General features: G+C 41.3%; 1 protein-coding gene across 9 annotated transcripts in view; it reads left to right on the top strand.

Moving 5' to 3' along the window:
- LOC119956063 (AP2-associated protein kinase 1-like) overlaps positions 1-13,199 on the top strand; it is a 101,228-nt gene that overhangs the window by 46,401 nt on the left and 41,628 nt on the right. For 8 of the 9 annotated variants that reach the window (XM_038782886.1, XM_038782885.1, XM_038782883.1 and 5 more), the window contains exons 3-9: positions 745-853; positions 5,324-5,466; positions 7,106-7,227; positions 10,096-10,177; positions 10,355-10,487; positions 10,587-10,690; positions 11,346-11,425. In XM_038782886.1, the coding sequence (XP_038638814.1) occupies positions 745-853; positions 5,324-5,466; positions 7,106-7,227; positions 10,096-10,177; positions 10,355-10,487; positions 10,587-10,690; positions 11,346-11,425 (773 nt within the window). Of the gene's footprint in view, positions 1-708; positions 854-5,323; positions 5,467-7,105; positions 7,228-10,095; positions 10,178-10,354; positions 10,488-10,586; positions 10,691-11,345; positions 11,426-13,199 lie in introns of all 9 variants that reach the window. The other variant, XM_038782888.1, reaches the window with a different exon arrangement.

The following is a 13,199-nucleotide window of genomic DNA, read 5'->3' as shown; positions in this document are numbered from 1 at the left end:
CTTCATTTATTCCCCCGCTTATACTCCATGTAGTATGATGTCCTTACCAAAGATCCATCAATCAGTTTGATATTTCATTTAACTGAGCATAATAACATTTTGAGGGAATAGAGACCCTGATTCCTGCTACCCGTTTAGCTTTGGTAAAGGGTGCAAAATGTGGCAAAGCTCGCATTAACCTTTAGAAGTATTCTGCACATTAGATGGCTGGGAGCTTTATACTTGGTACAAGAGGTTTAGATGTCAATTTATTGTTCCTTGCAACTTCACTTTACACATTATGATGAAAGTTAAGTAAAGATTGATATGTTACCATAATTTGGTTGCACAATTATTTTCTATTAAAAGCCAGGGGAAAACCTGAACAACAGTCTCTGGATTTTTGTGTGAATTTTGAAATGGTTTGATATTGAATTCTCAATCGGGCAGGGAAAAATCAGACATGTCACATTACGGAAGGATTTTAAACTGCAGGAGCTGAAATAAAAATGTTGCAAACTAAAATAAGCCACTGAAAATATGGAATGATCAGTGCAGATCCCCAATTTGGATGTAACTGAATGATGGAACCCGTTTAAAAACGGGTTATTTGACCAGATATCTTACTTTTTAATGCTAACAGAATCTGTGTTTTGGAACTTTGTTTTATTTCATGTTCTGAATTAAATAAATAAAAAGTTTTCAATGTATCAATATTTACTTTCACAGAAGTTGCTAAAGTAGCTCGCTTTTCTTTGTAAACAGAAGGACCTGTCTGGGCATAAAAATATTGTCAACTACCTGGACTCAAGTGTTACCTCAATAAATGCCAGTGATGTATGGGAGGTCCTTATTCTAATGGAATACTGCAGAGGTTTGTTATGATTATTTATCTACATAATTGCTCTAATTTTTTTATTCTTTCAAGGGATGTGTGCGTCACTGGCTAGGCCAGCATTTTTTGCCCATCCCTAATTGTCCGTGAGAAGGTGAGCTGCTTCCTTGAACCGCTGCCCAGATGCATCTATCTACTAAATATACAAACAACACAGTGGCATTTCCAATCGATCATGTTGTGCATTGTATAACATGTTGAAAATTTCATATTTGAAAATTCAATTAACGTAAGGAACAAGACCTACTAATATGAAAGTTTCAAATCTCATTTTTTAATTTTCCGAAGCCATTTTTCCATAGTTGAAATTATTAATGTGCATACTGAGTATTTATAGCATAAAGATTTAAAAATTACATTTCACAGTAACTTGCCCATAATTGGGGCTTTTCACAGTAACTTCATTTGAAGCCTACTCGTGACAATAAGCGATTTTCATTTTTCATTTCATTTCATTTCATTGTCTTTGTATGCCTTTAATAAATGCTGTTACTTAGAGGCTCCACCCTGTCCAAAAAGCTTGTATTAATTTTTGTTCTGAGCTTTGGTTGAAGATGAGACCATGGAGCATATTTAAGGCGACAAATTTAAGGCCGAGATAAACAAATTTTTGATCTCTCAAGAAATCCTTAGTGAGCGGCGAAAGTGGAGTTGAGCAAAAAAATAAATCAACCATGATGGTATTGAACGATGGAGCAGACTTGCGGGATCCTAAGGTCTTGTCTTGATTTTTTCCTTATGTGCACATCTCATTACAATTCCGAGAATGCTCCAGTCTTGGTGTGTTCAGAATCTGTTGGCGTCAGTGTATGATTCTGCATTAAGTAGAAGCATATCTCCCTCTGCCGACTACTTCTAAATATTGGTACTTCTAACTCTTGCCCATTATTTGGTTTAGTTCCATAAGAGGAGCCTTGATAGTTCCCTTAACTTCAGGGAAAGCAGAAAATCTCTTAAGATTGCACGACATTGAAGTCCACCATCAAATCGGGAAGTTTGTTATGCATAATTTTTCAAAAAGAATGGAATAGAAAACTGAATAAGGTGAATGCTCCTGCTGCTGTCGATCGTACGCAACGTATGGCGCAGTAATATTCAGACCAACCCACAAGTGCTTCTGTTCTGACTAAAAGATGCCTCGGTTCTAATGAAATAAGTGAAATTGTGCATGAAAAACTATAAGTAACAAATATTATGGTCAATCTAAAATATCTAGTTGAACCCATCATGCAATTTATAGGCTAAATTTGTAATTATCTGGAAGATAGAAAAATGCCGTGAAGAATTATGCAAATATCACCAAGTCATTGGATACTTAACCAGGTACATCATCTGGTTCATTACACAAAAGGCCATCTTTCACTCTGCCTATAATTTATTTTTAAATTGAGAGGAGTTTGTCCAAGCCTTTTTAAAAATTAAAAATAAAATTATCTGATTTGTTTTGTGCTGAGCCTCCATTCGTTGGCCAATGATCATGGTTAAGGGTGTAATCATCATCCAGTGATCCCATATTTTGCAATCTGTCATGTTGACATTTAACCTGCCCTGCACTCTCTGTCCCCTGGCCTTGCTCAAGGTTAAGTATGCTATTTTGTAAGGAATGAAGTGTTAAGTACTTGTTATATTATTCTGCTGTTCAGGTGGAAATCTCTGGATTGACTACCAAGTTTTGAGTTAACTGAATCTTTCGTCATTCAAAGATTTAATTATGTGTTCATGCAAGAGAATTTGAACACTTTTCGATTTGGAGCTAGAGCTGATGCCACATTTTCGGATTATTTTGTATCTGTAGCAAAATTGTTGGCTTCACCCCCTGGAATAAGCCACGGCCTGCTATCCTGGATGTAATACATTGGCTTTTACTTATTAATGCCATTTAACATTTGTGTAGTTTGATATAATGTAATCTCTGTTCATTCTATTCTTGGGCAGCAAATGATCGCTGTACCAGAAGGGATCGGTGTTGTGACTGCCTGTTTCATATGCCTCCTAGTTGTTTGACTAAATCTGAAGACAGTGCTGTAGGATGATGATTATCATCAGGCTGCTGTGTAGTTTTACCTTGACCGTGTCCATTTTGTATCAAATAATCTAGTGATGGTTTGCTGCTGCTCCACTAATTTGGCATTAAGTATCAAATCCAGTCCTAGATCACATGCCATTGCACCTTTTTAGCTATTCCTTCACCGTTCATGTTTAATTCCAGTATGTAATATCTTGCAGTTGTCTGTATTCATTTTCTTTTCCATTTTGTTTTAAATTTAGAGTGCCCAATTCATTAAGGGGCAATTTAGCGTGGCCAATCCACCTAACCTGCACATAGAACATAGAACAGTACAGAACAGGCCCTTCGGCCCTCGATGTTGTGCCGAGCAATGATCACCCTACTCAAACCCACGTATCCACCCTATAGCCGTAACCCAACTTAACCTTACTTTTAAGGACATTACGGGCAATTTAGCATGGCCAATCCACCTAACCCGCACATCTTTGGACTGTTTGGGGCGAATCTTTGGATTGTGGGGGCGAAACCCACGCAAACACAGGGAGAATGTGCAAACTCCACACGGACAGTGACCCAGAGCCGGGATCGTACCTGGGACCTCGGTGCTGTGAGGCAGCAGTGCGAGCCACTGCACCACCGTGCTGCCCCTTCTGTATTAAATTTAATCTGTCACTCATTTACCGGGAACATATTTCATCTAACTTCATTTCATACCGGTTTCTGCCAGATTTGTGTGACTATACTGTCTCCCAAATTTAATATCACCTCTACATTTGTCTTTCCTTCACGTTTCTGAATCTAAGTCATCGGAAACCATTTGTTCCCCAGGCCTGATTTGTTGAGCACTCTGACCAACTCCCCTTTCAAAGCCATTAACAAAGTATCATTATATTTTCTGCAGCTAATTCTGAACCCACATCCTTTTGGATCATGAGTTTCAACCACTTTTAGTGTTGGTAGCCGCCTTTTGATGAGTATGTCTATTAAAGGGTTTTGGGAAACTTAAGCCACATCACGTGATTTTCTACCATTGGGATGTCATTGTCCCAAAGAAGTAGCTGAAGTGGTTTATCGTGCAAGATGTTCCTTTCCCTGGCTGTATTGACTATTTTATAGCTTTGTTAGTCCGAAGCAGATTTCCTCCTGATGATCAATTCCACGAGTAGTCTAACAGATACTGAAAAAAGACCAATGGGCCATTTACTTGGCTATAATTTATCTCTCTTGAATCATTATTTGCTTTTAATTTAGAAATATATCTCAAATTCAGTGGCTCCTTCATGACTAACCCCTGTGTGCGTGGGTTTCCTCCGGGTGCTCCGGTTTCCTCCCACAGTCCAAAGATGTGCGGGTTAGGTGGATTGGCCATGCTAAATTGCCCGTAGTGTCCTAATAAAAAAAAAGTAAGGTTGGGGGGGGGGGTGTTGTTGGGTTATGGGTATAGGGTGGATACGTGGGTTTGAGTAGGGTGATCATTGCTCGGCACAACATTGAGGGCCGAAGGGCCTGTTCTGTGCTGTACTGTTCTATTCTATTCTGTTGTCAGCACATCTAGCCTGCCTTATGCTCTGGCATAGAAAACGTTTGTTCCCAGGCATTTGTTCACATGTAGGCTTGTCTACATTGGTTGTTGAAACTGGCGAATATGTATGTCAATGTAGGATAATGGTAACAGTAATCGCTAATGAATACTTAAGTGTATTAACTCTGTTGTCAGAGGCCTTAAAAGTGAGGGTGCTTCCGAGTCCAGAGATGGCGATCTTTGGTGTGCCGGAAGGCCCGGGTGCCCAGGGGATGAAAGAGGCCGACATCCAGGCCTTTGTCTCCCTGGTGGCTCGGAGACTGATCTTACTAGGATGAAGGGACACGGAGCGCCCGAAGTTGGCAGTATGGGTTAGCGACATAGCGGGATTTCTCAGAGAGAAACGTTAATTTGCCCTGAGGGGTTCATTGCAGGGGTTTGCTCGGAGGTGGCAGCCGTCCATCGACTTCTTCGAGAAGAATTAAGCTGTTAGCTGGGGGGGGGGGGAGGGGGGCTGTTCTTTGAATTTTGATGTGTGAAATTGTTAAAATTATAAATATCTCAATAAAATATGTTCTGAAAAAAAGTATATTAACTCTGCTTTGTCCTCCTTTTCATCCCTATTGGTACTGTGGCTTTCATATTTTCACCATCTCCCTGACCTACTTTTGGTTATGGTGCTGGAAAAATTCTTGCTATTCTGTTTAACATTAACTGTAGTTGACAGTTTCCTTTGTCTTCCTGCTCACCCTTAAAAATCTTGAGTAAAGGCAAGAGATATTAATAGAAACTGAAATGTTAAGACTTTGTACTGTAGAGACCAGTATTTTGAGTGGTCATTTAGTGAACTAGTAGTGTTGAATTTGAATTGATAAATCGAAAGTGCACTTTAATGCATCAGATTTTTCTGTTCTCTCAGGTGGTCAGGTGGTCAACTTGATGAACCAACGATTGCATTCTGGATTTAATGAAACTGAGGTGCTGCAAATATTTGGTGATACTTGTGAAGCAGTGGCTAGGCTACATCAGTGCAAACCTCCAATTATTCACAGAGACCTTAAGGTAAGAATTATTTGAGAAATATCAAACTAAAGATGATCTTATCATAGAATTTACAGTGCAGAAGGAGGCCATTCGGCCCATCGAGTCTGCACCGGCTCTTGGAAAGAGCACCCTACCCAAGGTCAACACCGCCACCCCATCTCCATAACCCAGTAACCCCACCCAACACTAAGGGCAATTTTGGACACTAAGGGCAATTTATCATGGACAATCCACCTAACCTGCACATCTTTGGACTGTGGGAGGAAACCGGAGCACACGGAGGAAACCCATGCACACACGGGGAGGATGTGCAGACTCCGCACAGACAGTGACCCAAGCCCGAATTGAACCTGGGACCCTGGAGCTGCGAAGCAATTGTGCTATCCACAATGCTACCGTGCTGCCCATGATTGATGCAGATAGGGCAGTGATGTTGTCTACATGGCCTTCAATAAGGCCTTTGACAAGGTCTGTCATGGCAGACTGGTACAAAAGATTAAGTCACACAGCGGTGAGCTGGCAAGATGGATACAGACCTGGCTAGGTCATAGAAGGCAGAGATTAGCAATGGAAGGGTGCTATTCTGATGGGAGGGCTGTGACTAGTAGTGTTGCGCATGGATCATTGCTGGGACCTTTACTGTTCATAGTATATATAAATGATTTGGAGGAAAATGTAACTGGTCTGATTAGTAAGTTTGTGGATGACACAAAGGTTGGTGGAATTGCGGATAGAGACGAGGATTGTCAGAGGATACAGCAGGATTTAGATCGTTTGGAGACTTGGGCAGCGAGATGGCAGATGGAGTTTAATTTGGACAAACGTGAGGTAATATATTTTGAAATGTCTAATGCAGGTAGGGAATGTGCAGTGAATGGTAGAACCCTGAACAGTATTGACAGTCAATAGAGATCTAGGTGTACAGGTCCACAGGTCACTGAAAGAGGCAACACAGGTGGTGAAGGTAGTCTAGAAGGCATACGGCATGCTTGCCTTCATTGGCCGGGGCATTGAGTATAAAAATTGGCAAGTCATGTTGCAGTTGTATAGAACCTTAGTTAGGCCACACTTGGAGTATAGTGTTCAATTCTGGTTGCCCCACTACCAGAAGGATGTGGAGGTTTTCGAGAGGGTGCAGAAGAGATTTACCAGGAGGTTGCCTGGTATGGAGGGCATTACCAGGAGGTTGCCTGGTATGGAGAGGTTGAATAAACTTGGTTTGTTCTCACTGGAACGAAGGAGGTTGAGGGGTGACCTGATAGAGGTCTACAAAATTGATGGGCATAGACAGAGTTGATAGTCGGGGACTTTTCCCCAGGGTAGAGGGGTCAATTACTAGGGGGCATAGGTTTAAGGTGTGAGGGGCAAGGTTTAGAGGAGATGTATGAGGCAAGTTTTTTTACACAGAGGGTAGTGGGTGCCTGGAACTCGCTGCCGGAGGAGGTGGTGGAAGCAGGAATGATAGTGACGTTTAAGGGGCATCTTGACATACATGAATAGGATGGGAATAGAGGAATACGGACCCCGGAAGCGTAGAAGATTTTAGTTTAGACGGGCAGGCTTGGAGGGCCGAAGGGCCTGTTCCTGTGCTGTACTTTTCTTTGTTCTTTGTAAAATTTCCTGCAAGTACAACATTTTTTATTTGTTACTGTACTAGGTGGAAAATCTTCTTCTTCATGATAATGGTAGTTATGTCCTCTGTGATTTTGGAAGTGCAACAAACAGATTTATATATCCTCAGACTGAAGGTGTTGGTGCAGTTGAGGAAGAAATAAAAAGGTATGTCTTTCATATTAAAAAATCCTGTATCTGTTAAGGTGAATTAGCTTTCGAGTCAAAAAGGCACTATCGGCAAAATAAAAACCTTTTTACAGCACCCTGTGCGTACCTGATAATGGTTAACTGCTCAAAGTTTGACTACTTTTAATGCATGTTAGCTTTGCCATTTAAAAAAATGTCACTTCAGTTTCTTGAACTATTTGTTGCAGTTGTTGAACTGTGCATCTCCAATAGCTTCTTGCATGATGGCACATCAATATTGCTTGATGTTTTCATAAGAAATCCAGTGTGGATGGCAAACTTGACTGCTCTGCCACTGAAAAACATTTCCTTTGATGCTTGATTTTGAAATACTAATTTCTGTTGTCAAATCCTTAAAATCATAGAAAATTTACAGCTTGGAAGGAGGGCATTTGGCCCATCTTGTCCTTGCCAGTCCGCTGACACCTAAGTGCCGTTTCTAATCCCACTTTCCTGCAACTGGACCATAGATAGCCCTGTATCTTGCAGCACTTGAGGTGCAAATCAGGTACTTCTTAAAAAGGTTTAGGGTCTCTGCCTCCACCATCAACTCGGCAGCGATTTCACATTCCCACTACCTTCTGCTTGAAAAAAAAGCTCTTCCTCACGTCCCCTCTACACTTTCTGCCACTTATCTTGAATTTATGTCCCCTGGTTCTAGAATTTTCCACCAAGGGAAACAATTTGGTCCTGTCCACTCTATCTCTTCCCCTCATGATATTGTACACCTCAAATAAGTCACCCCTCTTTTGTTCCAAGAAAAATAACCCAATTTACCAATCTCTCCTCGTAGCTACACTTTTCCAGCCCTGGCTACATTCTTGTAACCCTCCTCTGCACTGTCTCCAGAGCAATTACGTCCTTCCTGTAATGTGATGACCAGAGCTGCACACACTACTCCAGTTGTGGCCTCACCAGTGTTTTACACTATTCCAACATTATATCCTTACTTTTAGATTCTTTACTTCTGCCAATGAAGGAGAGCATTCCTCATGCTTTATTTACAAGATTACAGCTACCCTCTATACTGTCCACCACTCGGCCAGTCTTTGTGTTGTCTGTAAATTTCCCAATCGTGCTCCCCTCATGCACGTACAAATCGCTAATGTATAGCACAGACAGTAAGGGTCCCAACACTGAGCCCTGAGGAACACCACTTGAAACAACTTTCCAATTGCAAGGGCAGACATCAACCAGTACCTGTTGTTTCCTGTTGCTAAGCTAACTTTTAACCCAGTTTGCCACATTGCCCTGTATTCAAGCAAATTACTGTGGATGCTGGATTCTGAAACGAAAGAGAAAATGCTGGAAAATCTCAGCAGCTCTTTTCTCTCCCTACAGATGCTGCCAGACCTGCTGAGATTTGCCAGCATTTTCTCTTTTGTTTCAGATTCCAGCATCCGCAATAACTTGCTTTTATCCAGTGTTTAACTCGCTGCCACCTTTCTTCCAGGAATGCCTACCCTGAAGAAGTACTGCTCTTCTAAATATTTCCCATTTTCTCTGTTAGCTTTGACAAAGTCATCGGACTCGAAACGTTAGCTCTTTTCTCTCCCTACAGATGCTGCCAGACCCGATATTTTCCAGCATTTTCTCTTTCATTGTCCTGTATTCCATGGGTTTTCACTTTCTTGAACAATCTGCCATGTGGTACGTTTGTCAAATGCCTTGCTAAACCTAAAATCCATGTACAAAACATCCACTGCACAACCTCCATTGGCACTTCTTGTCCCTTCAGTGGCTTTGGTCCTTCCTGTCTATAACCTCCTCCAGCCCTTCATCCCCCAGCGATCTTTGTTCTCCTCCAATTCTGGTCTTTGAACGAATCCATTTTCAACACTCTGCTATTGGCCTAGCTAAACTCTCTACCTCTCTTTACTCCTTCAAGATGGTCCTTAAACCGTAACTTTTTGATTGCTTTTAATTGTCCTAATTAGTTTCACATTTTGCTGGATGACATGTTTTTATAAAAATGGAAATTATTGTGATTTTAACTTGTTGCCCTCTCCTCCTTGGTGGTTTCACAGCTGACGCATCTCACAAGCTAAACAAGACTGTTAGTATTCACTAAAGAGACTCTATTTGTGCTAAAATGCCACGCAGACGTTAAAACTCAATAAATGCCACGTAGACTCTTTTTAACGCGATTATACTAATAAACGTTACTCAACTCACGAATTGAACTCTAGTATCACCCTAGCAGAACAGCTGGCCAGGCTCTTCTCTGGTGTTACTTCACAGGTCTCGGCATGCCTGACTTGGGGTTGTCCTCTGTAATGGTTGTTCCCAGGGTTTTCACTCCAGGGTTGTCCCTCCTGAGGCTTCGGTCTTCTGTATCTTTTATACAATTCCTTTAGCCTTTTTGAATGTTTGAAGACATATGTGTAAGACCCTCGTGTGACTGAGGCCGTTCTTCCAGAAGTCTGGTAAACAGGACACATCTGTTTCATGTTCCCTATGCAGTTTTCACGTTAACAGAAAACAAAGGACATGTGACCCTGTTTCTCGGGGTCTGCAGCTGCCTGATTCTAAAGTTCCTTCCTTTTTGCTATAAAGTTGCTTATGACCTTCCTTGTGGTTCACCATGGTCTGTCTTGTGTCTGGACTCTTGTGTCTGGACACCTGTGGTTTCTATTATTGTGCACATTTCTGTGTTTTAGCTCGAGTCCGAATATTTCTTTACTTGGCCACATTTCGCATCATGCTATTTGGTCTGGCTACAAACTTCGTAACAACCCAAATGAACCTGCCACGAAAGCATCAAAATGCCAACAAACAGGGAAAAGCAATTCTCTTTATCATGGAATGCTCGTTTTACTTATAATGAAATTTTGCTCTGATTTTCAGGTACACAACGCTATCATACAGAGCTCCTGAAATGATAAACCTTTACAGTGGAAAGTCTATTACTACTAAAGCTGACATATGGGTATGTAAGGATTTATCTCTTTCTAGGAACATATGTAAGAGGGCTATGTGGTTCCCATATGCTCTTTGTATCTCGCAATTGATTTCTTGGAATTAGTTTAACCTGCCTGTGTGTAATAAAGTTTCTGAACAGTTTCCCTATTGATAAGCTCTTTTGTTTTTAAAAATATCTCTTTAGGCCCTCGGTTGTTTACTTTACAAACTATGCTTCTTTACGTTACCATTTGGAGAAAGCCAAGTCGCCATTTGTGATGGAAGTTTTACAATTCCAGATAATTCTAGGTATTCCAATGAAATGCATTGCTTGATAAGTAAGTATACAGCTCTTCTGATTCATTTCCAGGTTTATCTTTTGCTACTTTGCCTACGTTTTCATGTATGTAAACTAATAAACTGTTATCTTTTTGCAGGGTATATGCTGGAGGCAGACCCAGACAAGAGACCTGATATTTATCAAGTTTCATTCTTTACATTTAAGCTGTCAAAGCGGGTGTGCCCAGTTAAGAATATCAGTGTGAGTATATTTCTTGGTTTCATTAATAACCACAAAGAAATAGTGATTTGATCTTAGTTTCAGACTAGTTCGGCACAACATCGTGGGAATAATTTTGTATAGATCAATTTTGACTGTTCAGTATAGGTGGTGTCAGATTATCCAGATTGAAGGTCGCGTGTGCTCATTAATGTGGATACTGTAAAAGTTGCAAGTCAGTTATCTAGGTCATGAACAAAGTGAGTAACTCGTACTCTGAATCCTGTTGTACTTGTACTGTACATTGTAATTTCAGTAAATATTTGTTCTTGTATTTTGTTCCACTGTGCTCATGCTGACCATAATATTGTAGGGTTCCTTTTTGTAGCTCAGTCAATAAGGCCACAGATGATTAGTGAAGCACATTCACTGGGAAATCAGGATGTTGGATTTGCATAAAAGTGAAAGCAACTATACCGACTTTGAGAGTGAAATGTTTTAAATGCGTGAATCTTTGCAGCTGGCTTTGGAGAAAGGGAAAAACTTGGGATTTGGACATTTTTCTTACCCTACATTTCACCAAACTCTAGCATTTTGATTACTTTCCTGTTGAGACAGTTTAACTTTTACCTCCGCGTTCTGTATATTACCTGTTTTTTTTGAGAAGGAACATTGAAGATGTGTTCTTGTTTTCCAGAATGCACCAATTCCAGTGAAAATGCCAGTACCAATAAAAACTAGTGAAGTTGCTGCTAAAAAGTCTCAACTAAGAGCAAGGTAGACTGGTCATTTCATCATATAGTTACATTTGACCGGAATACTCCGTTTGCGAGATTTGTTCTCCTGCTGAAGATGGGTCGCCATTGATTTGCACACTCCACTGGGAGCACAAATCCAGAACTGACTCCCTATCCCTTGGAATTCCATAGTATTCCCTCGTGAATCCTGCTATCGGGCCACCATTTTGAGAAGGCGGCCTAATAGCAAATGGGGTGGTCCCCCCATTCCAGAGATCCCTGCTTGGAAGCTAGAGAGCAGTCCAGACAGATGGTGAAAAACAGTCACTGCCGTAAAACTCACCTGGGCAATACACGTGCTGGCTCAGGCAGAGGAAGCCGCACCTGTAAATTTCTAGAAGGAGAAAACCACATCAGCTGGGTTTAAACCCCTTCAGATCTTTGATGTGCAATACTTTCAATTATATCAATGTGAAATTGATGTTATTACTGGGCTGTGATTGACAGCTTTCATGTGCAGCCAGCTGTCTGGATTATTTAGTCTCTCGTCCCTTCACGCTTGAGTGGATTTCAAGTAGCCAGCAGTGAAACTAACCGCAATGTTTATAGACATCTAACTATGATTGACAACTCTTCGACGTCATCAAAGCCAATTAAGTGCTTTCTGAAGAGGACAAAAGAGGAATTGAGAGCACTTAACTGGCTTTGATATGGTCCAAAAGCCGTCAATCATAGCTAGATGTTTCAAACTGTATTCCAAACTTTATGGTGAGGTAATGGTGGGGCACCGAAACAATATTTTGCCTCCATCTTCACGGTAGAGGATAATAAAACAATTCCAAGAACTATCAGTTACTGTAGAGGAGAAGGTGTTGAATAAACTAATGGGACTAAAGACAGATAAGTCTCCGGGACCTGATGGTCTGCACCCTAGGGTATTAAAGGAGGTGGCAGCAGAGATGGTGGATGCATTGGTTATGATATTTCAAAATTCCCTGGATTCTGGAAAGGTCCCCGTGGATTGGAAACACACTGATGTGACTCCCCTATTCAAAAAGGAGTGAGGCAAAAAAAAGTAGGAAACTATAGACTGTTTAGCTTGACCTCTGTGGTGGGGACGTTGCTGGAATCAATCATAAAGGAGGAGATGACTGAACATTTGGAAAGGCAAAGCTTGATCCACCATGGTCAACATGGTTTTATGAAGGGTAAGTCATGCTTGACAAGCTTGCTTGAGTTCTTTGAGGACGTAGCCAGCAAGGTGGATAATGGGGAATCTGTGGATGTGCTGTAGCTAGGCGTTTGACAAGGTGCCACACAAAAGAAGTTGAGATCGCAGGGGGTTGGGGGTAGAATACTAGGTTGGCTTGAGAATTGCTGACTGAGAGAAAGCAGAGGGATTAAATGGGTCCTTCTCTGCCTGGTGAACTGTAACCGGTAGAGTCTAACATAGAGGTCTAACTAGAGGGGAAATATACCGTAAATGGCAAAACTCTTAGGAATATAGAAAGTCGGAGAGACCTGGGCCTACAGATCCACAGATCTTTGAATGTGGTAACACAAGTGGACAAGGTAGTCACGAAGGCATAAGGAAAGTTGCCTTCGTTGGACGGGGCATCGATTATTAAAAAATACTGGCAAGTCATGCTGCAGTTGTAAAGAACCTTGGTAAGGCCGCATTTGGAATATTGCATACAATTCTGGTTGCCACTACCAGAAGAATGTGGAGGCTTTGGAGAGGGTGCAGAGGAGGTTTACCAAGATGTTCTGCAGGGTGTTAGCTATGCGGAGAGGCTGAATAGACTCGGACTGTT

This window comes from Scyliorhinus canicula, chromosome 22, assembly GCF_902713615.1.
Source record: "Scyliorhinus canicula chromosome 22, sScyCan1.1, whole genome shotgun sequence".
Classification (NCBI taxonomy): Eukaryota; Metazoa; Chordata; class Chondrichthyes; order Carcharhiniformes; family Scyliorhinidae; genus Scyliorhinus; species Scyliorhinus canicula.
Note: the sequence above shows the minus strand (reverse complement) of the source record. Positions and strands in the feature narration are given on the sequence as shown.